At 35.6% G+C, this 24,662-nt stretch overlaps 3 protein-coding genes and 2 long non-coding RNA genes across 10 annotated transcripts; 3 read left to right on the top strand and 2 right to left on the bottom strand.

The window, feature by feature from the left end:
* Positions 1 to 2,049: 2,049 nt before the first annotated feature.
* On the bottom strand, positions 2,050 to 2,988 carry LOC147930308 (uncharacterized). The gene is made up of 2 exons (XR_015574123.1): positions 2,863 to 2,988; positions 2,050 to 2,463 (listed from the first exon to the last, which is right to left on the bottom strand). It is a non-coding gene; the product is annotated as an uncharacterized LOC147930308 (long non-coding RNA).
* Positions 2,989 to 7,916: 4,928 nt separating this feature from the next.
* LOC104731112 (uncharacterized) lies at positions 7,917 to 9,711 on the top strand. The gene is made up of 2 exons (XM_010450378.3): positions 7,917 to 9,136; positions 9,433 to 9,711. The coding sequence occupies exons 1-2, from the start codon at positions 8,179 to 8,181 to the stop codon at positions 9,438 to 9,440; spliced, it is 966 nt and encodes a 321-aa protein (XP_010448680.2). The 5' UTR covers positions 7,917 to 8,178; the 3' UTR covers positions 9,441 to 9,711.
* A 5,334-nt stretch (positions 9,712 to 15,045) lies between these two features.
* On the top strand, positions 15,046 to 19,342 carry LOC104731110 (putative aminotransferase TAT4). 6 transcript variants are annotated; one of them, XR_015573980.1, is made up of 8 exons: positions 15,046 to 15,363; positions 15,552 to 15,891; positions 16,156 to 16,374; positions 16,496 to 16,555; positions 16,649 to 16,804; positions 16,897 to 16,990; positions 17,761 to 17,848; positions 17,943 to 18,111. XR_015573980.1 is itself a non-coding variant. In XM_087477753.1 (7 exons), the coding sequence occupies exons 1-7, from the start codon at positions 15,113 to 15,115 to the stop codon at positions 19,147 to 19,149; spliced, it is 1,317 nt and encodes a 438-aa protein (XP_087333879.1). In that variant the 5' UTR covers positions 15,046 to 15,112; the 3' UTR covers positions 19,150 to 19,342. The 6 variants fall into 6 exon arrangements, 1 of the variants encoding a protein (XP_087333879.1); XR_015573981.1 differs by having other exon boundaries at positions 17,761 to 17,852; XR_015573978.1 differs by having other exon boundaries at positions 17,746 to 17,848.
* LOC147930307 (uncharacterized) lies at positions 17,588 to 19,175 on the bottom strand. Its single transcript, XR_015573983.1, has 2 exons — positions 18,516 to 19,175; positions 17,588 to 18,058 (listed from the first exon to the last, which is right to left on the bottom strand). It is a non-coding gene; the product is annotated as an uncharacterized LOC147930307 (long non-coding RNA).
* Positions 19,343 to 21,522: 2,180 nt separating the features above from the next.
* Positions 21,523 to 24,246, top strand: LOC104731109 (cystine lyase CORI3-like). Its single transcript, XM_010450375.2, has 7 exons — positions 21,523 to 22,079; positions 22,273 to 22,612; positions 22,713 to 22,931; positions 23,165 to 23,224; positions 23,335 to 23,490; positions 23,591 to 23,684; positions 23,793 to 24,246. The coding sequence occupies exons 1-7, from the start codon at positions 21,829 to 21,831 to the stop codon at positions 23,942 to 23,944; spliced, it is 1,272 nt and encodes a 423-aa protein (XP_010448677.2). The 5' UTR covers positions 21,523 to 21,828; the 3' UTR covers positions 23,945 to 24,246.
* Positions 24,247 to 24,662: the final 416 nt, after the last annotated feature.

The following is a 24,662-nucleotide window of genomic DNA, read 5'->3' as shown; positions in this document are numbered from 1 at the left end:
TTTTACTCTTTACCAACTACTTTGTTCCCAATGACATTATATCAAACACTTGATATGCAACTACTTTAGTATCCAAATAAGAGAGAATAGAACTCAAATACACATTTCAGCTTCAAGATTTTTACATTCAAACTGGAGCTCAACCCAAACTTAGATACGAAATCTATACGGGAACAAATATATTTCGCTCATCAAATCTAGTTTAGAGAGAGGGGGGAAAAGAAAATTACCATGAGAATCGAGACTGGTAAGTATGAGCAGAGCACAAGGAGATACACAACCATGGATTCATCTGAGGTCTCGTTCTTCTGTTCGTTACTCTGGAACATTCTTCTCTTCACTCTAACATCTTCGTCTCTTTGAAGATCTTTCTTATATTCGTTCGTAACACCGATCGTCTCTTACGTCCTCCATTGGTGTCTCGCTCTGGAGATTTCCTCTTCCATCTATTTTCTTCTTCAACTATTTTTGAAATCTGATCGGAATCTGTGATAGGAAGCTTCACCACAAGCTTCACCGGAGAAGAAGAAGAAGAAGATCTGAGATTAAAAGCTTAGTTTTTCCGGAAACTTCGTCGGATATTGTTGTTTTAATTAAGATCATAAGCTTAAATTTAATTTTGAGATAAAATAATAATAATATACTAATGCTAGTTTTGGAACATTCCAGCTTGTGTGCTAGTTTTGGAACAAAAACCCAAATGTGTGCCATTCTAGGGTATTTCTCTTTAAAAATATATATACATCTCAAAAGAGACATTTCTTATAAATTCTCAATTTCCAAACACAAATAAGTTTTTTTGTTATTTTCCCGTTTAGCATTTAGAATTAGAGGTTTGTAACATAAATTATGGTTTTATTTGAAAATAATACAAAATAAATCAGATTTCGACAAAATTCATATATCAACAATGTAAAATACCTGTCAATATCAAGAAAAGCCCCAAATAAGTGATGAGACTATTGGCATTTACACCCATAGACATTTTCACTTTTTGGTTTTTTTCTTTTGATGGAATGCTTTACATGTGTACACTATCATCTAGCTGTTTATAGAGATTTTTTTTTTCCTAAAAATAGGAAATTATGATGTAGTACATAAAACTGCCTATAAAAACTAGCAAAATATTAGGACACAGACCCGAACTTCTTGGTTAAAAATGCCTACAGATCAGTTAGAAATGAAGAAAAATAGAAATCTGATTGACCGCGTATTTTCTCCATTTGTTTCCTATTTCTAGTCAATTTTAATTCGCGTTTCTCTAAATTTTCACAAATAATAATAAAATATATATATATATATATATGTTTTTTGTTTTACAATATGAAAATATTAGGTGATGTTAAAAGTAAAACGACAAAGTCCATTTGACATTTTTATTAGTGATGGTGTGGATATGATTGTTAGCAGCTATTTTTTCTACAATTTAGGTACTCGTTAATCCTAGACTCCTAGTGTAACATATGGACCCGACTCCATATAAAATCTCGCGAAAAGTGATCTCCTTCACCAATCTAGCATGCGAGATTTCATATGAGCATCCGCACATCATTTCACGGATTTGATTTGGATTCTTGGTGTAAATTGTAATTTGATTAATAATAATAATTAAATCATATCCCTATCAATTCTATCAATTTTACGCTCAAAATCAGTTTACAAATGTTATGGTTGCAGAAAAGGGTAGAGTATTGCTCTTTCCTCCTATGTATCATTGTTACTTGTTAGTCATGTATTTAAGTTGTAGTGAGAATTAAAAATTCTATCTGATTCCTTTGTTTTGTCATATTAGCAGTTTATACCGTCTACAGTTGTGGTATATATCTGTCAAGTTATTAATTATTCCTTTGTTCATATTTTGGTTTTCGTATGTGTAGAACTGCTTGTATGAAGCTTGAAGAGTATCAGACTAAGAAAACAGCTCTTGAACGCTCTGAGTGAATCCAAATTTAAGAAGTTGATAGATAAATGCAATCTGCGAATCACATGTATAATTCTTTATGCTTTGTTCTTGTTTTCTGGTTGATTTGGTTTACATGCTAACAGTGATTCTATTGATTGCTATAATATTATATATCTTTCTGCAATCATAACATTTGTAAATTGCTTTTGAGCGTATATTTTTCACTTTCACATATTTTGGTGCGATAAACAACAAAAAAGCATGTAACCGTAAGTTTATACTATTGATGGATGACATATAATAATGATATTAAAATATATTGTTGCATGTAAGTTTTTTCTGGTCTACACCTGTTTATTTGCAACCGTAACATACACATCTTGATTCTCTGCCGCCTGATTTCGTTCGTCTAGATGAACATGAACCATACTTATAAACACCAGCAAGCTTGCAATCTTGATTGCATGTGCCAAAAGGCATAGCTACAGAACAAAGACCAGGCCTCTTGTATGCGATTCGGTTTTCTTTACATGGCAACTGAGTATTTCCTCTTGACATTCCTGCTAAGTTGTTGATCGAAATATGAAAAACATATAAAAAGTTGATTAAAAATACATATGTTTGTTTTAATTACATGTTTATAGAAACACTTATATATATATATAGTTCAAAAATTATTTCGATCTCGATTGAGTTATTTTTATGTAAGAAGTTAAAAATGTATATATTAAAAAAAAAATCTTAAAAAAACAGAACATTTTTTTAATAATTTTTTTTAAGTGTATATATATGCAAATTTCAGAATACAAATGGAAATTTTCTTATTTTTGCGTTTAGCATTTAGAATTAGAGATTTGTAATAGATATTATGTTTTATTTAAAAATAATACACAATAGACTATCAAACACAAAAATAAATCAGAATTCGACAAAATTCATATATCAACAATGTACAATACCTGTCAATATCAAGAAAATCCCCAAATAAGTGATGAAACTATTGGCATTTACACCTATAGACATTTACACTTTTTGGTTTCTTTCTTTTTGATGGAATGCTTAACATATGTACACACTATCATCTAACTGTTGTATATAGAGATTTTTTTCTAAAATTAGAAATATATTATGTAGTACATAACTGCCTATAAAAACTAGCAAAATATTAGGACGTAGACCCGAACTTCTTGGTAAAAAATGCCTACAATGCAGTTAGAAATGAAGAAAATATAAAAATTTAATTGACCACGAATATATTCTCAATTTGTCTCCTATTTTTAGTTAATTTTAAGTCACATTTCTCTAATTTTTCAAAAATACAATAAAATCCATTTGACATTTTTATTAGTGATGGTCTGAATAATGATTGTTAGCGGCTATTTTCTACAATTTAGGTACTCGTTAATCCTAGCTAGTGTAACACATGGACCCGACTCCATATTAAATCTCACGAAAAGGGATCTCTTTTACCAATCTACCATGCGAGGTTTCATAAGCGCATCCTCACATCATTTCACAGATTTGATTTGGATTCTTGGTGTAATTTGATGAATAATAATAATCAAATCATAACCCTACCAATTTTACGCTCAAAAGCAGTTTACAAATGTTATGGTTGGACTTGGAGAAAAGGGTACAATATTGCTCTTTCCTCCTATGCATCATTGTTACTTGTTAGCCTTTTCTCCAATATTGTACAAGCTGTAGTGGGAATTAAATTCTATCTGATTCCTTTGTTTGTCATATTAGAAGTTTATATCGTCTGTAGTATATATTTTTCAAGTTATTAATTCCTTTGTTCATATTTTGGTTTTTCGTATTTGTTGAACTGCTTGTATGAAGCTTGAGGCGAGCGATGAGAAAATCATTTGTGAGTATTTTTTTTTTCATGGAGACTGTCATATATAGTGTTTGTCCGTTTGATTGACTCATTTACGGTTCTTGGATATTTTGGATAATGAACAGGTGGAATAAAATGGGACAGTTCTGTCAACAAACTTGGCAAGAGGTCGGGACTAAGAAAATCGAGAGCACTCCACCGGACGGCATGGAGCTTAAGAAATGGGAGATCTAATCTGAGATGATATGATCCTTTCTTTATAATGCATATGTAAGGTTTTACCTAAATCTAGACAAATCTTAAACCTGGTCCCTTTCTAATGATGATCCTATGCTTTTGCTAATATTATGGCTTTCTGCTTTTGTTATATGCCTATATATGTGGTATTGTATGTGGTGTTAGACCATCTTTAGGACTCAATTGTTTTTTTTTTTTTTTTTATAATAATTTCATCGTAATCACTGTTCCTAAGTTTTTGTTGAAACTTAAATTTACAAAACCAAAAGAATTTACTGAGTTTATATATACCAATATATAAACAGAGATTATAGATTGAAGAGTTTTGTTGTCACTTTAGATTCATTTTAAACTTGGAGTAAAGATCAAAGCGAATCTATTTTTAATGTGTTGTATTAAAAAAGGAAAAAAGAAAGAAGATAAGTTCAGATCTAGTTTCCGAATTCCGATACGTCTTAGGGCATAATTAATGGGGTAACTTTTTTTTGTGTTCTTAGATTAAATATATAGTGAAAATAATGTAAGATCAGTAGTTAAGATCATATGTTAAAAAAATGGGGGAACTAATTTTGGTGTTCTTAAAATAAAAATATAGTGAAAATAATTGTAAATAAAATGTAAAAAAAAATACAATACCAAATATTCAAGTGTCTCCTTGACTTAAGTTCTCCACCATCAACAACTTCACATTTCACAGAGTCTTTGGTCTTAGACTTCACCATAAACGACATCATACCACCTGGAACATAGTAGTATAACCATCAATATAGTGGAAAAGACTAAACCAAGTGCATCTCTTTCAGAGGCATGTCAAAGAAGATCTAAAATCCTTTTACACCAAACACTAAAATATACTTACCATCAACAAGGAGCATGTCACCAGCTTCCACATCATTGACGAAATCATCATAATTAACACTGACACAAATTGAAACTAATCTCGTCAAACAAGATACATGACTGAGAAGACAAACTCTTAATAAAATGGGAAACAAAAAAACAAACCTTGGTGTCAAGCATGATAGCAATGGTGTTGTCTTTAGTCTGCGCATTGTACTCTTTCACCAAATCAATAACATTCTTATGTGAAGCATGATCACCATGAGACATGTTCATCCTAGCAACATTCATCCCAGCTTCAGCCAATTTCCATATCATCTCTCTTGTGTTGGTAGAAGGACCCACGGTGCAAACAATCATTGTCTTCCTCCTTACTGTCGGCTTCGACCACATCCCTACCGATGTATCACCAAACTGCTGCATCTCCAACAACCTCTCCAGCTGCTCCTCTCTCTAAATCCACATTGAACCAAAACAAAACAAAAAGGAAAAATATATAATCAGCTCACAAAATAATCAATGCACATATGAAATCTACACAAAGCATCAAAACATTCTCAGTAAAACCTAAACCATAGACTTAAAGCTGTCTCATTCAACATCAATTCGAAATGGATATTTATTAGTGAAAAAAAAAAAATTTGAAAGACAAAACCCAACACCCAGAAAGACAAAACACATAGCCACATTCAAAAACCATTGTCAATACCAAAAAACATACTAAGGCTTATTACACATACGTTAGGCACATCCTCAGGAGAAACAGGAATCACTTCAGTCTCAACACGACGCACCACTGATTCACCCAAAAACAAGTAAAGAGAATCTAGCAAAAGTTTGTGTGTGTGCATCAAAAACCAAAATCCACAGGGAGAAGACATGAAAATCCAAAGCAAATCAATTTCAAAATCAAATTAACATCACTGATTGCAAAAACCCTAATTCGACAAAACATATGCAAAGAGCAATCACACTTTCTCACAGATCAAACGAGCCAAATAATATTCCTCGGTTACTAAACAGCAAATCACTAAAATCAGAGACCGAAGAACAGAATCCAACACAGTAAACAGAGAGAATCGATAAATATAGTCTGAGAGAACTTACGAGACATTGAGTTGGCGAAAAAGGAGACCGAGAATGGCGAGAGAGCATAAGGAATTGGAGAAGAAGAAGAGAAGCGAGAAGACGAAGAGGACAGAGAAAGAGAGGAACAAGTAAGGAATTGAACAGAGAGGTCTAGTGGACGCCATTGATGTGTTTTAATGGCCGGAATACAAACCTTTGTCGGAGAAGATGGTGACCAGGATGCGTTACCTAGAAACGATTTTGATCAGAACGAGAGAAATGAAATTTTTTCTTTCTCTCCAAAAAATCTCGACCAATCACGATACATGAAACAAAGGAGATCTGGGTTTGGTCTTGAGATCGTATTATAAATATTTATATGTTGTTAATATAACTTAAAAAATGTATTTTTCTTACTTTTGTTTATAATTTATAATTTTTTTTTTATTTTTCTAACATATATTTGTATATAATTTTATATATATAATGTTTTATGTTGTAAATGCCTAAACCGCCTAAAAACCGTCTAGGCCCCCGATTAGGCGTTCTAGACGCTAGGCCCTGGGTCACCGCTCAAATACCGTCTAGCGCTTTCTTGAACACTGATATATCTAAACAAGAACCCACACAAAGACTCTCACATCAAATATTAAATCTACAACAAGCTTTCTTAGAATTCGAAACAGCCAAGAAAACCTCTTCGATCGACAATGGAGAACACTCGTAAAATTAACTTCATCAGCGTCATGATCCTCTTGCTCGTCATCAACCAGTCTGCTCTTTCCTCTTCTGCACGCACCCGTCTTCTAGAAGGTCGAGACCAGCTTGTTCCCCGCCAGTTTCTTGACAAGATTGAAAGAGATAAGGCACGCCTCAGATTCATCTTCAGAACGATCGAGGCTGACATCGATTTGGATGAAGATTTCTCTCTCCCTATGTCCCAGTTTGCTGGATATAATAAGTTTCCTATTGAAGGCAGTGGATCAAGAAAGTTATGGTGATCCGAGAGTTAACACTTAATATCTTCTTTTGCACGCAACGTGATTTAGGGCTTTGAATTGGTTGTGTTAGGGTTTGATTTTTTCGATTGATACGCAATGATTCAATCATGTAAACACTCTTTTTTTTTTTCTATAACTAATTTGTAACACAATTTTGTAAACTCTTTATCAGTTTATTGGATTGCGCTTGTGGTGATCAATTTATTTCATTAGTACATAATTTTGTACTAATTAGTACATCAATTTAATTATCTTAGTTCATCCAATGAAATATTTGTTTCGTATATTGATCAATTTATCATAATAAATCAATTTATCTTAGTACATAAATTACGTTATTGTGATCAATGAAATATTTGTTTCATAACTTTCTAGTGTTTTGTTTCTCGGATATCAAATCTTCATCGATAAGTATTTTGAGGACTAACAATTTTAGATTTAATTATATTATTTTTTGGGCTAGCTATTTTTAATATAATATACTTACGTACGTGCGCAAGGCATGAAATTAACACTACTTGCATGATCCCTATGTTGCGTTCCAAATTAATAAGGTCTATCATTTGGTATATTTGCTCAAATTATTGAAAATTGAACCAACGTGAATATTGCAGTAGTAGTCTTATAAAGAGAGATCAGAGATGGCATGAGAAATAATTGTATTATATATTTATATAGTATTGGTCTAGGAGAAGTAGGACATGAGATCAAGTGTCCGTACAAGTGACCGTACGAGTGTCCGTACAACCGAGACCATTAGGCCGAGAGTCAGCTCGTGAAATAAAGGAAAGGCTTAGCAACACTAAAGCCCAATGAGAAGAAGGATCGAGAAGAAAGAAGATAAATATCTAGTCAAGAGAAGAGTCACATGTTCACCCTTGGTATGCGAGTGTGAAGCGAGTCAACCAAAGGAAGGGCACGTCGCTTTCATCATTAAGAATGATCACGACATGCCCAAGCAAGTGGCTATCTCCTTCCTTTTGTATCTAACGGCTATATGCCTCTTTGTCTTTCTATATTAAGCCTTGTAACAACATAAGGAATAATCTAATTAAGTCTTTTGTTCTATATTCTCTCTTTTCACTCGTTTTCTCTCGATTCTCTTCATTCTCCATTATACATTCTGCAATTCTAACATGGTATCAGAGCTAGGTTTCTGTTCTTGACAAAACCAGCCCCATTCTCTAGTCTTGATTCTCTATTCTTGTTGTTCGCTTTCTACTCTTGCTCGTTGTTCTTGTGTTATCCGACGGTCAAAAGTTTTACCCGGCGGTCAATAGCATTCTACCATGGAGAACACCAAGCCGCTTGTTCTACCGACTGTCCTCAAGGGAGGAAACTATCTACTATGGTCAAGAACCACCAAAACCGCGTTGTGTGGTCGTGGACTTTGGAGCCACATCGAAGGTGGAAGAGTTCCAAAGAAAGTCACCAAAGAAGATGGAAAAGAAACCATCAAAAAAGATAAAGAAGAGGCTAAGCTCGAGGAAGAAGCTAAATGGTTCCAAGAAGACCAAACCGTCCTCTCCATACTTCAAAACTCTCTTGAAGCTCCCATTCTAGAAGCCTACTCTTATTGTGAAACGGCGAGCGAACTATGGGAGACTCTCAAGAACGTATTCGGAAATGTCTCCAACCTCACTCGAGTCTTTGAAATAATGAAGTCTATCAACGACCTGAATCAAGAGGATATGGAGTTCAACAAACATTTTGGGAAGTTTAGGTCACTATGGGCCGAATTCGAGATGCTCCGACCAAACACCATGGACCCGGCTGTGCTCAATGAGCGAAGGGAACAAGACAAGGTCTTCGCCTTGCTTCTTACCCTCAATCCTACCTTCAATGATCTCATAAAACATATCCTTCGGTCAGATAAGCTCCCAAGCCTTGATGATGTGTGTGCACAGATCCAAAAAGAACAAGGCTCACTCGGTCTCTTTAGTGGTAAGGGGGAGCTTGTCACGGCAAACAAAGGGATATTCAAACCGGAGGAGCGGAGGTCAAAGGGTGGATGTGAGCATTGTAAGAGGAAGAACCACACTAAGGAGAAGTGTTGGTTCCTACACCCTCACTTACGCCCAAGTCAACATCACAAGGAACCGCGAGCTAACCTCACTCACACCAAAGACGAGCAAGGTCAGACCGGCGGTTCTTCAAGGAATGGTGACAAGGCGGCTTCAGGGGACTATGTGAGGAAATCAGACTTAGAAGCCTTCTTCAAGTCATTGGCTCTCAAGGAGCCTTCCAGTAAGACCTTCTTGACCCAAAAGTCCGAGAACTCTCTTGTTGTAGACTCGGGTGCTTCTCACCATATGATTAGTAATTCGAGTCTCTTAAACAACATAGAACCGGCTAGGGGTGAAGTTATTATAGCAATTAGAGATAAGATCCCTGTTCAAGGAATTGGTAACCTTAGGTTATTTAACAAAGAGTCTAAGGCATTTTACATGCCAAAATTTACTTCTAATCTCTTATCGGTTAAGAGGGCTACTAATGATCTCAATTGCTATGCTATATTTGGACCTAATGATGTGCATTTTCAGGATATTGAGACAGGAAAACTGATTGGTGGAGGTGGAACCAAAGATGATCTTTATATTCTTGAAGAGAGTTCACCAAAGTCACCAAAATCTTTTTCTCTTAGTTCTTGTCTTGGAATTTCTTTTAATGCAATATGGCATGCTAGGCTAGGTCATCCTCATTCTAGAGCTCTTAATTTGATGATGCCTAATGTTTCTTTTGATCACTCTAGTTGTGAAGCTTGTATTCTTGGCAAACATTGTAAGACCGTTTTTACTAAGTCCACTACCGTTTATGAAAAATGCTTTGACTTTGTTCATTCAGATGTTTGGACATCTCCATGTGTCTCTAGGGATAATAACAAGTATTTTGTGACCTTCATAGATGAAAAGTCCAAGTATACTTGGGTCACTTTACTTCCCTCCAAGGACCGTGTGATTGATGCCTTTATGAATTTTCAAAACTATGTCACTAATCAGTTTAATGCTAAGATTAAAGTGTTTAGGACAGACAATGGAGGCGAGTATACAAGAAATCAATTCAAAGAACACCTAGCAAAGCATGGTATTGTACACCAAACAAGTTGCCCCTACACTCCTCAACAAAACGGTGTGGCCGAAAGAAAGAACCGACACTTAATGGAAGTTGCAAGGTCAATGATGTTTCACACCAATGTCCCAAGAAGATATTGGGGAGATGCGGTGATGACGGCCTGCTATCTAATCAATCGGACTCCGACTAAGATCTTGGAAGATCGATCACCGTTTGAGGTACTAAACCAATTTAAACCATCACTTAATCACCTAAAAGTGTTTGGCTGTGTTTGTTTGTTTTAGTACCAGGTGAACTAAGGAATAAACTAGAAGCCAAAAGCACCAAGTGTATGTTTCTAGGCTATTCCATCACTCAAAAAGGCTACAAATGTTTTGATCCGGCCAATAACCGCACTTTCATCTCTTGCAATATTAAGTTCCTTGAAGATCAAGGCTACTTTGACAAGAAAGATTGGGTAGGCTTGAGAGACTTAGCGACACCTACGGATCAGTCTGCTGGTCTTAAGTTCTTACTTGATCATCTTGGCGTCTTGACCACTCAACCCTCGCCATTGTCCCAGGATACTACACCTGACTCACTTACCGGCCCCTCGGAACCATTGACCGATCAACATTCCATCCCGGCTGATGTTGTGGCTCCAGAGCCGGAGGGGGAGAACGATAGGCTAGAAGAACAAGTCACTGAAGAACCATCTTCTGTAGACCAAACACTGCTTGAGCCAGCTCCAGAACCACAACCAGCCCCACAGCCGCGTCGGAGTACACGCGCCCGGTCACATCCATCTACTTGGAAGGACAAGCGTGTCTACTACAACAACAATGCTATAGCGCATCCTATACAAGCTGTGTGTTCTCTTGCGCATTTACCAGCTGATCATCAAGTGTTCCTTGGGAAGCTAGACGCACAGCCAATACCAAACACTTATGAGGAAGCGAAAGAAAGCAAAGAGTGGCTAGGAGCGGTAGATGATGAGGTTGATGCTATGATACGCAATCACACTTGGGACGAGGCTGACCTACCCCAGGGAAAAAGGCGGTGAGCTCAAAATGGGTTTTCACGATCAAACACTTAAGCAATGGGGACATTGAGAGATACAAGGCACGACTTGTGGCTCGGGGCTTCACTCAAACGTATGGTCAAGATTACAAAGAAACGTTTGCACCGGTGGCTAAGCTCCATACGGTGAGAGTAGTCTTATCCCTGACTACAAACCTATCTTGGGAGTCATGGCAGATGGATGTAAAAAATGCCTTCCTACAAGGAGAATTAAAGGAAGAAGTTTACATGACACCACCACCGGGCCTTGAAGACATGATCGCTCCCGGGAAGGTATTAAGACTAAGAAAAGCTATATATGGTTTAAAGCAATCCCCGCGACCCTGGTGTCACAAGTTGAGCACCACACTCATAGGATACGGCTTCAAGAAGTCTCACTCGGATAATTCTCTCTTTTGCCTTCAAAGCGATAAAGGTATAGTGGTTGTACTCATCTATGTAGATGATCTTATCATCTCGGGAGACAACCAGGAAGGTATTAAAGACATTAAATCTCACCTAAACTCTGTGTTTGATATCAAAGATCTTGGTGAGCTTAAGTACTTTCTTGGGATTGAAGTATGTCGCTCTACGGAGGGCTTATTTCTTTCACAAAGAAAGTACACTCTTGATTTGCTTTGTGAAACAGGAAAGTTAGGAGCCAAACCAGTTGACACGCCACTTCCTGATGGTTACCAAGTTGAACGAAAGGGGGAGAGGAACGATCCTCCATACGAGAATCCTTCTCGCTATCGCCGTCTTGTGGGTAAGTTGATCTATTTGACACTTACTCGACCTGATATTTGCTATGCTGTGAATCAGGTGAGTCAATACATGAAAGCTCCAACAACCTATCATTGGAGTATCTTGGAGAGAATCCTTTGCTACCTAAAGAAGAGTCCAGGCCAAGGCATATGGATGGGAAAGAATGATAACACCGAGCTTGTAGGATATTGTGACGCGGATTGGGGTGGTGATAGGACAGATAGACGGTCTACAACAGGCTACTGCACCTTCATAGGAGGCAACCTAGTGACCTGGAAGACCAAGAAGCAAAAGGTTGTGCCAATGTCAAGTGCCGAATCCGAATATAGAGCGATGCGGAAGCTGACCACGGAACTCACATGGCTTAAGGCGTTGCTAGAAGAACTAGGCATCAAGTCATCAACACCAATTCCTATGCACTGCGACAATGAGGCCGCGATCCACATAGCCACAAACTCGGTGTTCCATGAAAGAACCAAACACATCGAGTTGGACTGCTACAAGGTTCGAGAAAAGATTGAAGAAGGCGTTACACTTCCATACCACACACCAAGTGTAGACCAACTCGCTGATATCTTCACTAAGGCAGCCAGTCGTCAAGTTTGCGATCACATTCACAACAAACTTGGCCTGGTTGACTTAACTCACCCTTGATCACAAGTCCCCTACCCATGACCATCACACTCTTTTTCCCTTAAGGTAGTTTTGTTCCATGTGGTTTTCTACTTTGAGGTTTTTAACGAGGTGATGGCTTACGGGGTTCCAAACTTAACCGTTTCACCTGGTTAAGCTTGAGGGGGAGTATTGGTCTAGGAGAAGTAGGACATGAGATCAAGTGTCCGTACAAGTGACCGTATGAGTGTCCGTACAACCGAGACCATTAGGCCGAGAGTCGGCTCGTGAAATAAAGGAAAGGCTTAGCAACACTAAAGCCCAATGAGAAGAAGGATCGAGAAGAAAGAAGATAAATATCTAGTCAAGAGAAGAGTCACATGTTCACCCTTGGTATGCGAGTGTGAAGCGAGTCAACCAAAGGAAGGGCACGTCACTTTCATCATTAAGAATGATCACGACATGCCCAAGCAAGTGGCTATCTCCTTTCTTTTGTATCTAACGGCTATATGCCTCTTTGTCTTTCTATATTAAGCCTTGTAACAACATAAGGAATAATCTAATTAAGTCTTTTGTTCTATATTCTCTCTTCTCACTCATTTTCTCTCGATTCTCTTCATTCTCCATTATACATTCCGCAATTCTAACATATAGAAAATGATCCAATTATATATTTACCTGTTACTTACTTCTTCTTTTTTTTGTTTTCTTTCTAATTTCGAGTATTCATTTAAATTTAAATACTAATAATACATTGTTCTTTAGCAATATTTATAAGATATCACTATACTTACAAAATAACATTTATGAAATACTCCAGATAAATTGTGAAACATAATTTCTACATAACTTTCATTATTTTATATATTAATTTGTAACTTTCATAACTTTTACTTTCATTATTTTATAAATTTAAATACTAATAATACATTGTTCTTTAGAAATATTTATAAAATATCACTATTCTTACAAAATAACATTTATGAAATACTCTAGATAAATTGTGAAACAAAATTTCTACATAACTTTAATGGTTTTATATATATTTTTTGTACTATACAATTAGAAAAGGAAAAAAAAAAAGATAAGTTCAAATCTAGTTTCCGAATTCCGATACGTCCTATAATCCCATTCCAGTTTATATTACACGTAACACCTTTTTCCTAAGTTAAATAGGAAAACAAAATTAAGGCGGCCTATCCGCTCTCTATATATATGAACAAGAACCCACACAAAGACTCGCACATCAAAAATTAAATCTACAACAAGCTTTCTTAGAATTCGAAACAGTCAAGAAAACCTCTTCGATCGACAATGGAGAACACTCGTAGAATCAGCTTCATCAGCATCATGATCCTCTTGCTCTTCATCAACCAGTCTACTCTTTCCTCTTCTGCACGCACCCGTCTTCTAGAAGGTCGAGATCAGCTTGTTCCCCGCCAGTTTCTTGAGAGGATTGAAAGAGATAAGGCACGCCTCAGTTTCATCTTCAGAACGATCGAGGCTGACATCGATCTGGATGAAGATTTCTCTCTCCCTATGTCCCAGTTTGCTGGATATAATAAGTTTCATATTAAAGGCAGTGGATCAAGAAAGTTATGGTGATCCGAGAGATAAAACTTAATATCTTCTTTTGCACGCAACGTGATTTAGGGCTTTGAATTTGTTGTGTTAGGGTTTGATTTCTTCGATCGATACGCAATGATTCAATCATGTAAACCCTCTTTTTTTTATAACTAATTTGTAACATAATTTTGTAAACTCTTTATCAGTTTATTGGATTGCGGTTGTGGTGATCAATTTATCTCATTAGTACATCCAATGAAATATATGTTTCATATTTATCTTAGTACATCAATTTAATTATCTTAGTTCATCCAATGAAATATTTGTTTTGTAGATCAATTTATCTTAATACATCAATTTATCTTAGTACATAAATGATGTTATTGTGATCAAGGAAATATTTGTTTCAAACTTTCTGGTGTTTTGTTTCTCGGATATCAAATCTTTATCGATGAGTATTTTGAGGACTAACAATTTTAGATTTAATTATATTTTTTTTGGGCTAGCTTTTTTTTTAATATAATATACTTACGTACGTGCGCAAGGCATGAAATTAACACTACTTGCATGATCCGTATTTTGCGTTCCAAATTAATAAGGTCTATCATTTGGTATATTTGCTCAAAATTATTGAATATTGAACCAACGTGAATATTGTAGTAGTCTTACAAAGAGAGATTAGAGATGGTATGAGAAATAATGATAGTATATAGAAAGTGATCCAACTAAAATTTACCATGAACTTGTTTCCTTTAAATTTTAACTTCGTCGTAGTAAGAACTTTTTAGGGACTATATATCACCTTGACACCTTGTTATAATTGAAGTTCCAAATATGAAATAGGCTCTAATCCGATTTCGTTCGTCGAATATCTTTATAGTAAATTAAATGAACTATCGTACGTTGACAAACGTATATTTTCAATTTTGTGATCACCTTGAAAGAAGGAAACCCATGTTCTAACATGTATGGTCTCGAGATACATTATTATTTCCTTGCCTTTGTTATCTCAATACTAATTTAATACTCACCACGTGAAATATCAATTAATATAAAAATATAGAAACTCTTACTATATATTCTTACTATATATTCTTACTAGTAATCACCCAAAAACAATAATCTAACTAGAGAAATAAAATTTTAATTCCAACGTTAGACATAAGAAATATGGCTAGCCACGGATACGTTGATTGGCAGTTCGGAGGCAGCGATGCAGCTGAAAAGGCCGCTAAAGCCTCTCTAGGCACTTACTCTTCTGAAATCTTTAGCATGTGCGACCTTCAAGGAAAGCCTATTTTGCCTCCACTAAGCGAGGAGGCAGAGACAAGCCATACTGTCGAAAAGGCGGTTGTTCAAGCTGTCCTTTGTGGCAGGGGAAACGCCTATGCTCCTAGTATTGGCCTCTCTGTTGCGAAACGGTAAATATAGAATGTTAATGATTTTAGATTTTTTTGTACAATAGAGCTATATATGTGTTGTTTTTGGATTGGTTCAAGTTAGTCCTTTTTTGAGATTTAAGCCGAATACATTTTGGTCGGTCAGGTTAGATAGAACGGAATTTGCATCCTTGTTTTGCATCCTAACTCTACGCTTATATATTTATTAGTGCTATGGCGGATTATTTAAACCGAGATCTTGATAACAAGCTAACGGGAGATGATGTATATATGACTGTTGGATGCAAACAAGCAATTGAGCTTGCGGTCAAAATCCTGGCTAAACCGACAGCCAACATCTTGCTTCCGAGGCCTGGTTTTCCATGGGACATGGTCCACTCTATTTACAAAGAGCTTGAGGTTCGAAGGTATGAATTCATCCCGGAAAGAGACTTTGAGATCGATTTCGACAGCGTAAGAGAGATGACAGACGAGAACACGTTTGCGATATTTATAATCAACCCCCATAACCCCAACGGGAACTACTACACTAAGGCTCATCTTGAGCAGGTATTTACGTAATTTTACTCTTGTAAAATTATTCACCTGAAACATGATTGGTTAGATGAACTGGGCATGCATAAAATCTTTTTAGTTTTTGTTTACGTTTTTCCTTCAAATTGAGTAATGTTATAATCAAATTTCTTCCATACATTGTCAGCGTAACCCACAAAAAAACAAATAAACACATTTTTCTATGTCATTTACAATTCGTAATATTCATATTCATACAATTTACAAGATGCTAATCTTTACTTTTGAAATCAATCACAGCTGGCAACATTGGCTCGGGAACTCGGGATAATGGTAATTTCGGATGAAGTATATAGATGGACCGTGTTCGGGAGTAATCCCTTTGTTCCAATGGGAAAATTCTCCTCGATAGTACCCGTAGTTACTGTCGGGTCCATATCGAAAGGGTGGATAGTCCCAGGATGGCGAACCGGCTGGCTTGCACTGCACGATATAAATGGTGACTTCAAAACCACCAAGGTTGGTCCGGAAACAGCAATATGCATTATTTTCCTATATATAATTCTATATTAGATTAATAGTTAAAAAGAAAATCATTTCAGTTCATTTTCTTGGCCTTATCTTGTTTTTATATGTACAGGTCTTAAAAGCTGCTAAAGAATATCTTGAGATTAGTTCTAAACCACCAACTGTTATCCAGGTTCGGATCGCGTTTCATTATAATTTGTTCAATCTCCAGAATTATTGTAAATAAATATTATGAATTCGATATTCCATTATGAATTCAATATAGGCGGCTATTCCTACCATCTTGGAGAAAACTCCTCAAGAGTTCTTCGATAAGAGGCAGAGTTTTCTGAAAGACAAAGTGGAATTTGGATATTCAAAGCTCAAGCACATACCAACCCTCACCTGTTACATGAAACCTGAAGCATGCACTTTCTTATGGGTATTAATTCTATTAATATATTATTTTTACATCTTTTAATTAATTTTTGAGTTTAAAACCAACTTCTCCTTGCGTGGATGGGCATACCGCAGACAAAGCTGGACCCATTGGATTTTGTAGACATTGAAGACGATCACGACTTCTGTAGGAAACTTGCTAAGGAAGAAAACCTCGTTCTTTTACCTGGTAAAAACCCTGATTGTGAAAACCTCTCGTTCTATAGGACGAATATATAAGATTATTATTTTTTTTTTTTAATATTTTTTTTGAGAACACTTGTCAAATAAAAATTATAGATTAAACATGCAGTCTAGTGATTCGTAGTAGAGTTTGTTGTTGTGTCAAAACCCAGTTTTAATCCGATTGAATGCATGTTATTGACAAAAATCAAATAAAAAATATTGTGTGTTGGATTTAGAGGTGTCAAACGGGCTAGCCCGCGCCCATCTAGCCTGCTCCGCCATGGACATTTTTTTTTGGGACCGCTGCGGACCGGCCCGTTTAGGACCGCGGGCAAAATATATATGTCTAGACCCGCTCCGCAAGACCCAGCGGGTTAACGGTCCGGCCCGCGGGCATTGTATACATTCTTGGTTGTTAGTTTTCATTTTTAGTTTTGTTCATTTTGATGTTGAATTTGTGTGATCAGCAATTAGCAGCTCTGTATTTCTTTTGATAGAAAATCTTGGAGTTGGTATAATGTATGTGTCATGGCATGGAATTTGAAAGAAAGTTTGAAAGTTGAAACCAAGAGCTTCATAAAAAAAGTTCAAAAGGAAGAAATAATGAATTTTGTTGTTGATCATGCCATCAAAAATATTTTTTCCTTTTAAAGAATAAAGATAATGATGATAGTTGCAGAGAAATCAAAGAATGATAAAAACAAAGTTGCAGGTTTCAAGAACAGTTTTTTTTTCCCAGGTTGCTAATTTATTCTTCAGTTACTATGGCTACAGAACTCGGATTCTTGCTTTGAAAGATGTTTTAGAAACTTGGCAGCGAGATCTGGGCCGTCCGCGGCGGGCAGTTTCAATTTTTTGGACCGTAGGTGCTTCTGGTTCATAACTCACTTTCTGTTTCTGTTTCTGCTTCTTAGATGCTTCTGGTGCAGCACTCACACTTTTTCTTTGCTTTGCAGATTTTTCTGATCCGTCAAACACTCTACTCTCATGTTCAGCATTTGCAGCATTGATAAACCTTTGAGATTCCATGTCTACTGATCTCTGTTCATAAGAGTCATGCGATTTGTGACTCCTATCAAAACAAAAGTAAAACAACTCTATTACTAAAATATAATTTTGAATCAAGAACTGATCACAACTGAAAAAAAAAATCAGGAACAAGTCACGGCAGAAAAAAACAAAAAAACAGGAACAGATCACTTATCCTTTTCTATATAGGTAAGGACGTAAAGTAAGTAATAGGGATTAAGAGAAGAAAAAAAAAAGGTAGAGAATTCAGCCGTGATAAGCATAACAGCCATATTCACATATAATCTCTCTGAACAAATCACATATTCACATATCAATCATACATGAACAGATTACATGAACCTGCAACTTAGAACACTAAACTGAAAATGCAAAAATTCCATTAACACTTTAACAGCAAGACAATCATACATAAACCTGCAACTTAGAACACTAAACTAAAAAATCAAAAGTTCAAAACAGAATGTAATCAAAGGTCAAAGATAAGTATGAAACATTACCATTACAGATGTGTTCAGATCTGTATTGCTTCAGCTTCCAAGCCTCCAATGATACTCACAAACAAAAATCTCTCAAGTCTCACCTCTGTGTCGGAGTCGTAAGTCGTAAAAAATAAAAGACTCTTCAGTTTCCTTGTTAAGCAAACTGAAAACATTCTTAAGTCTAGGGTTTTCTAAGTTTTACTCTAAAACTTTTAAAGAATCTAAGTGAAACAGAAGTTTCAAAGAAAGGTTTCAGACTTTGACGGGTCGACCCGCAAACCCGTAATCCGCAACGGGTTAGCCCGCTCCAACCCACGACCCGTGATGGACTAATCCGCTAGGCCCGCTATTTCATGGACACAAAAAATGATGTCCAAGTCCGCCCGCTATGATACTAAATGGGCTAGGCCCGCGGGCATGAGGCCCGCTTGACACCTCTAGTTGGATTGGTTTAGGGATTGCATTTGGTCAGAAGAACTGGTTGAGGCATTCTATCGACATGGAGACTCCGAGACTAGAGGATGCATTTGTAAGATTGAAGAGCTTCTGTGACCGCCATTCCATTATAGTTGAATCTTCACTTAAAGACGTCAGTGACGTCCGTCAACTAAAGACTTCCGATTTCTCGAATATATCTGAGGCTAAGATATAAATGGGGATGGTTTGCTGATACGAAATAATAAATCATTAAGAGTTTGTGATAAATAAAATGGTGTTTTAATCCCTCACCTCAATCATTAAGAGCATGTATCTTTGAGAAATTATTTCCATGTATTTTCTAATTTTCTACTCATCTACGAAACAAATAAAATTCTATTTATTCTCAGTTGAATAGATTGGCTCGATTTAAGTTCAGAATTTATTATTTGGAACCTTATTATTTATTAGGAGCCAACAAAACAAATTGAACCAGAGATTACAGCCAAAGTGAATAGTTTGGTTTTAGTTTGGTTCAGCTAAAATTTAACCTGATTAAATCCATACACGCTTAATTAACACTGATTCAATCCATAAAAAAGTAAAGTAATAATGATTTCATTTGCTTTTGGTTCAAAAGAAATTAAAGAATCGTATTTTACACGACTCATATCTACAGAGGCCGGTGGTGTTGTGGGGGTATTTTTTTCGTTAGAAACTACAAACAAAAACATACGGATCAACGTACGAATCTTTTGCCTCTTCTTATATTCTCGTGAGCTATCAACAAAACAAGTAAGAAATAAGATTCCGACTACACAACAAGCTCAATTGCGCATGTGTTTTCAGTGTTTGTTACGAGGAAGAAGATGATAAAAAGTTGTTATGACTTAAAAAAAAAAAAAAAGTTGTTATGAGTTTCAAAATATCTACAGTATTTCTCATTATCTGTATTATGTTAGCTGTACAATGTACCTACTAATATATATATATATATATATATATATATATATATATTTTATTATATAAACCTTAATTTTTAAAGTTAATAATTTACATAATCCCCACAAGCGTCAATTTTAACGTGTTATAATATATGTACAGTAGTATTTCTTTTTTATTTTTGATCACCATCAAGAGTTTACTCAATTTATCAATTAAGTGATTTCATTTGGAATTCGAGTATTAAAATATATGAGAGAATTCCATTAATTTTGTTGACATTTATCAGTAAATAATTCAAAAATCAAGTACTTCTGAGCAATATATAAAGGTAATCCTCAATTCTTGAGCTAGTTTTTGGTATGGTATCAAAATTTATAGTTGTTTTAACAAATAATTTTCATAAAACTGGTTTTTCACGGATCTGTAAAAATGACATCTTGTAGTGGTATTTCGATATTTAAGGTTTGGACAATTTTTGGCATGAGGCCTAGCTTTTTTAAGTCTTATCCATATTCGCTCGTTTAATTATTTTAAGACAAACAAACTACTTTGGGTTGACAAAAGTATTATTCTCACATTTGTAATCACCTTAATTAGAGGGAAATCAAGTTTTAACATGTAGATGCATTATTTCATTTTGTCCTCTCAATTCATTTTTCAACATCCCACGTGAAATATCACGTGAATATTCGTTGGCAACCAAGATAAGTGTACTATGTACTAGGCAGTGTAGTATGTACTAATAGTAGAGACTAAATTTTTCACGGGTCGACATGTTGAGCAAAGAATTTTTGTTTGGTTTTGTTTGGTATTATATGTAAACAGAATAATAGATTCAGTTAAATCATGTATGTGATTGATCTTTAATATTTTTTGTGTTAAAGAGTATCATTTAGACACATTTTACCTAAATTAAAAAAAGATAAAAAATATATACATACATGTTCTTATTTAATAAGTGATTAATAGGTTAAATTAATTATAGAATTAAAGTAAAATTAAGAAATCTAATATAAAAGATGCATTGAAAATTGAAAATTATTTATTAAAAACGTAAAATGATACTGTTTGTGAAACAAAAATAAAATTCGAAAATAACACTTTTTGCGAAACAAAGTGAGTATTTTTTTTAATACAATACTTTTGTTATTTGGTATGTATTTTATCGGGACCTTTCGGTGCGGTATCCAAACTCCAAAGTCTTCTTACATAGAGGCTTAAAGACACTTGGTTATCAATATGAGAATACTTGGACTACCTTTTGTCTATTTATCGGCAAGACTTTAAAACTCACACAATTATTTCACTCTCGAATCAGCTCTTTTGTTGTGTCCAAATATCCAATTTAGTCTTCGAACACTTCTAATATTTTACTTTACACATTCATGTTCACCATTCTTTGTTACCTTAGGACTCAGGAGGGGGAAGGACTTGAAACCGAGTGATTGTACCGACGCCCAAATGTTAGGGTTTAACCGTTTAAGACAAGAAATATTTATACAATGTATTTGTTATTTTTGGGAACCTTTAAACATAAAGAACTGTGCATGGGTGAATATGCATTTGAATTAATTGTCTATTATTGATTATAGTCCTGACTCCTGATCCGGAGGGTGTCGCAGACTTGTATACATAATTCTATTCTGCGTGTACTAATCACCTTGATCGAAAGAAACCCACACGTTCCAACGCGTAGAGATCACTCAACATACAAATTTAACCCTAAGTTTACAAAAGATTACTTGTAATCAGCTTGATCGAAGTTTCCCACGTTCTAACGCGTGGAGACTCGACATAGATTATTTTATTATTTGTTTCTCTCTAGATTTTTTGGATACTCAGCACGTGAAAATCATGTGTTTAAGTTTTTTTTTTTTTTGAAGTGTTGAAACTTGTACTATATAATCCCCCTCGTAGCGATGAAAACAATCACCAAACCAAAAATCTAAACAAGAGAAATATAAGAAATATGGCGAAAAATACTTCCGTCAACTGGCAGTTTATTGGTAACGAAGCAGCCAAAAAGGCTTCAGGTTTTACCCTAGGCAGTTACACCTCTAGAATCATGGCTCTGTGTGACCCTAAAATAAAAGCCATTTTGCCCCCTCTAAGTGAAGCCCCCGAGACTAGCCATACCGCTGAGAAGGCAGTCGTTAAAGCTGTCCTTGACGGTAGTGGAAACGCCTATGCTCCAAGTATTGGCCTTCCCGCAGCTAAAAGGTAATATATACATCGAATTATCGTTGATCATTTAAGATATTTTTCTTGAAAAGTCCTAAGAAAAACTGTCCCACAAAAAAATTGTTTTACAATATGATCTAGCCCATATTACACTTCTAGTTACACCTTAACTCTATTATGTATCTTGGTATATTTTCTATGACAAATTGTTTTTTGCTTCCGTTGTTCTCAGTGCTGTGGCAGAGTTTCTAAGTCGAGATCTTCCGAACAAACTGACTGCAGATGACGTGTTTATGACCGTTGGATGCAAACAAGCCATCGAGCTTGCAATTGAAATCTTGGCTGCACCGAAAGCCAACATCTTGCTTCCGAAGCCGGGCTTTCCATGGGACATGGTCCACGCAGTCTACAATAACTTTGAGGTTCGTGAATATACTTTCCTCCGCGAAAAGAACTATGAGATCGACTTTGACAGCGTCCGTTCGCTTGTGGACGAGAACACCTGTGCGATACTTATTATCAACCCACACAATCCTAATGGGAACACGTACTCTGAAGCTCATCTTAAGCAGGTATTTTACAGATACTCTAATTGGCTATATATACAACGTGACCTTATATGATCACATCATTGAGAATGTTTAACGTAACTATTGAATATTTCTTTATAAGCTGGCTGAGTTGGCCCGAGAACTACGGATACTGGTGGTTGCTGACGAAGTTTTCAGATGGACTGTGTTTGGGAGTAATCCCCATGTTCCCATGGCGAAATTCTCGTCGATCGTACCTGTGATCAGTCTCGGTTCTCTATCGAAGGGATGGAGTGTACCCGGATGGCGAACCGGCTGGCTCGCGCTGCACGATCTAGATGGTGCCTTCAAATCCAACAAGGTCCGAATCCACTTTTTCCGATCACTCTTTAAACATTACTACCATTACTTTATATCGTCGTTATATTTATAAGTTAATAACATTTTTTTTACGTCCTAACAATGAGATTACATGCCATTGACATACTAAATATCTATGAATGTATTGGTTAATTTTATCATTGTATAAATAAATTTGGTGTACGTGAAAATCAAATTTTGTTTAATTTTCCTAATCTTGCTATATATGGACAGATCACAAGTGCTCTTAAGAATTTTCTGGCGATAGATAATAAACCAGCAACTGTTATCCAGGTACGGGATTTTCTAGTTCGGAAGCATACTCTAACCAAGGTTTATTTATTATTATTATTATTTTTTTTGCATGCATATACTAAGGTGAATTCGTGACTTTTATCATATAGGCTGCTGTTCCCACCATCTTGGAGAAAACTCCTAAAGAGTTCTTCGAGAGGAGGAAGGCTTTTCTGAAAGAGAAATCGGACTTTGCATTTGAGAAGCTCAAAGACATACCAGCCCTAACCTGCTACCACCAAACTGAAGCCTGCACCTTCTTATGGGTATTCTATTATTACTACTACATTTCTGACTTCTTATTACTAGTTAGTATTATATTTTGAAACAATCTTATATATATACATGCTTTTTCTCTTCTCCCAGACCGAGCTGAACTTCTCAATGTTTGCGGACATTAATACTGATGAAGAATTCTGTGAAACGCTTGCTAAAGAAGAATGCATTGTCCTCTTACCAGGTATTTATTAATTTCTCGTTACCTTTGATCACGGTAATTTAACGGTTTAGCATTTAAGACAATTATCGCATAACAACATATATATGTTACCATGTTGGATTGGTTTAGGGATTGCTTTTGGTTTGAAGAACTGGGCGAGGCATTCTATCGACATGGATATTTTTGCTTTGGAGGATGCATTTGCAAGACTGAAGAGCTTCTGTGAACGCCACGCCACTAAAATTAAAGCTTCAGTCAAAGACGTCAATGGTGTCAAGTAAAAGGCCAATATGGATCTTTGCCTAAGTCTGTTACATATGCTATAAAAATAAACGTGTGTTTTATTGATCTGAGATATGTCATGAACACATTCGTATCGTACTAGTATTAAATAAAATTGGTGTACTTATCACCAACCATGTAATGTTTTCTCGTAGTTTGCAATATTTCTACAAATAAAATTGGTGTACTTATCACCAACCATGTAATGTTTTCTCATAGTTTGCAATATTTCAACATTCCTACTAATAAATGGGGTGTACTTATCACCATGTAATGTATTTCTACTATCCAAAAAAGAAAATCTATAATTTCTTTTTTCTGATCGTTTGATATGTATTCGTGTGCAATTACCAATATTGGAATATATCTCTTTAATTATATCTTAAGTATTTTCAACAAACATAGGTCGTGTCGTGTAATTCATAAGCATGTTGATTGATGAATCGGATTTCTAATTGTAGGCAAGAGCACTTTTATTTCAAGAAAATCAAAATCAAAATAAAACAATAAGAAAGAAAGCATGCAATCTAATATATACATGACATAGTAAACTACAAACTTTAGCTTCTCTCTTTATCTACAATTATTTTTTGGGTTATTTTTTTCTTTTAATAAGAAAGAGGTTCTTGACCTAAACTTGACCTAAACCTGTACATTAATTTAATTTTATAGGTTCTCTAATTAAATTAGGTATTAAGTCACATCAGTTACATTTTT

This window comes from Camelina sativa, chromosome 12 (genome assembly GCF_030686135.1).
Source record: "Camelina sativa cultivar CO46 ecotype springtype chromosome 12, ASM3068613v1".
Taxonomy (NCBI): domain Eukaryota; kingdom Viridiplantae; phylum Streptophyta; class Magnoliopsida; order Brassicales; family Brassicaceae; genus Camelina; species Camelina sativa.
The sequence above is the reverse complement of the archived record's forward strand: the minus strand, read 5'-3'. Positions and strand labels throughout refer to the sequence as shown.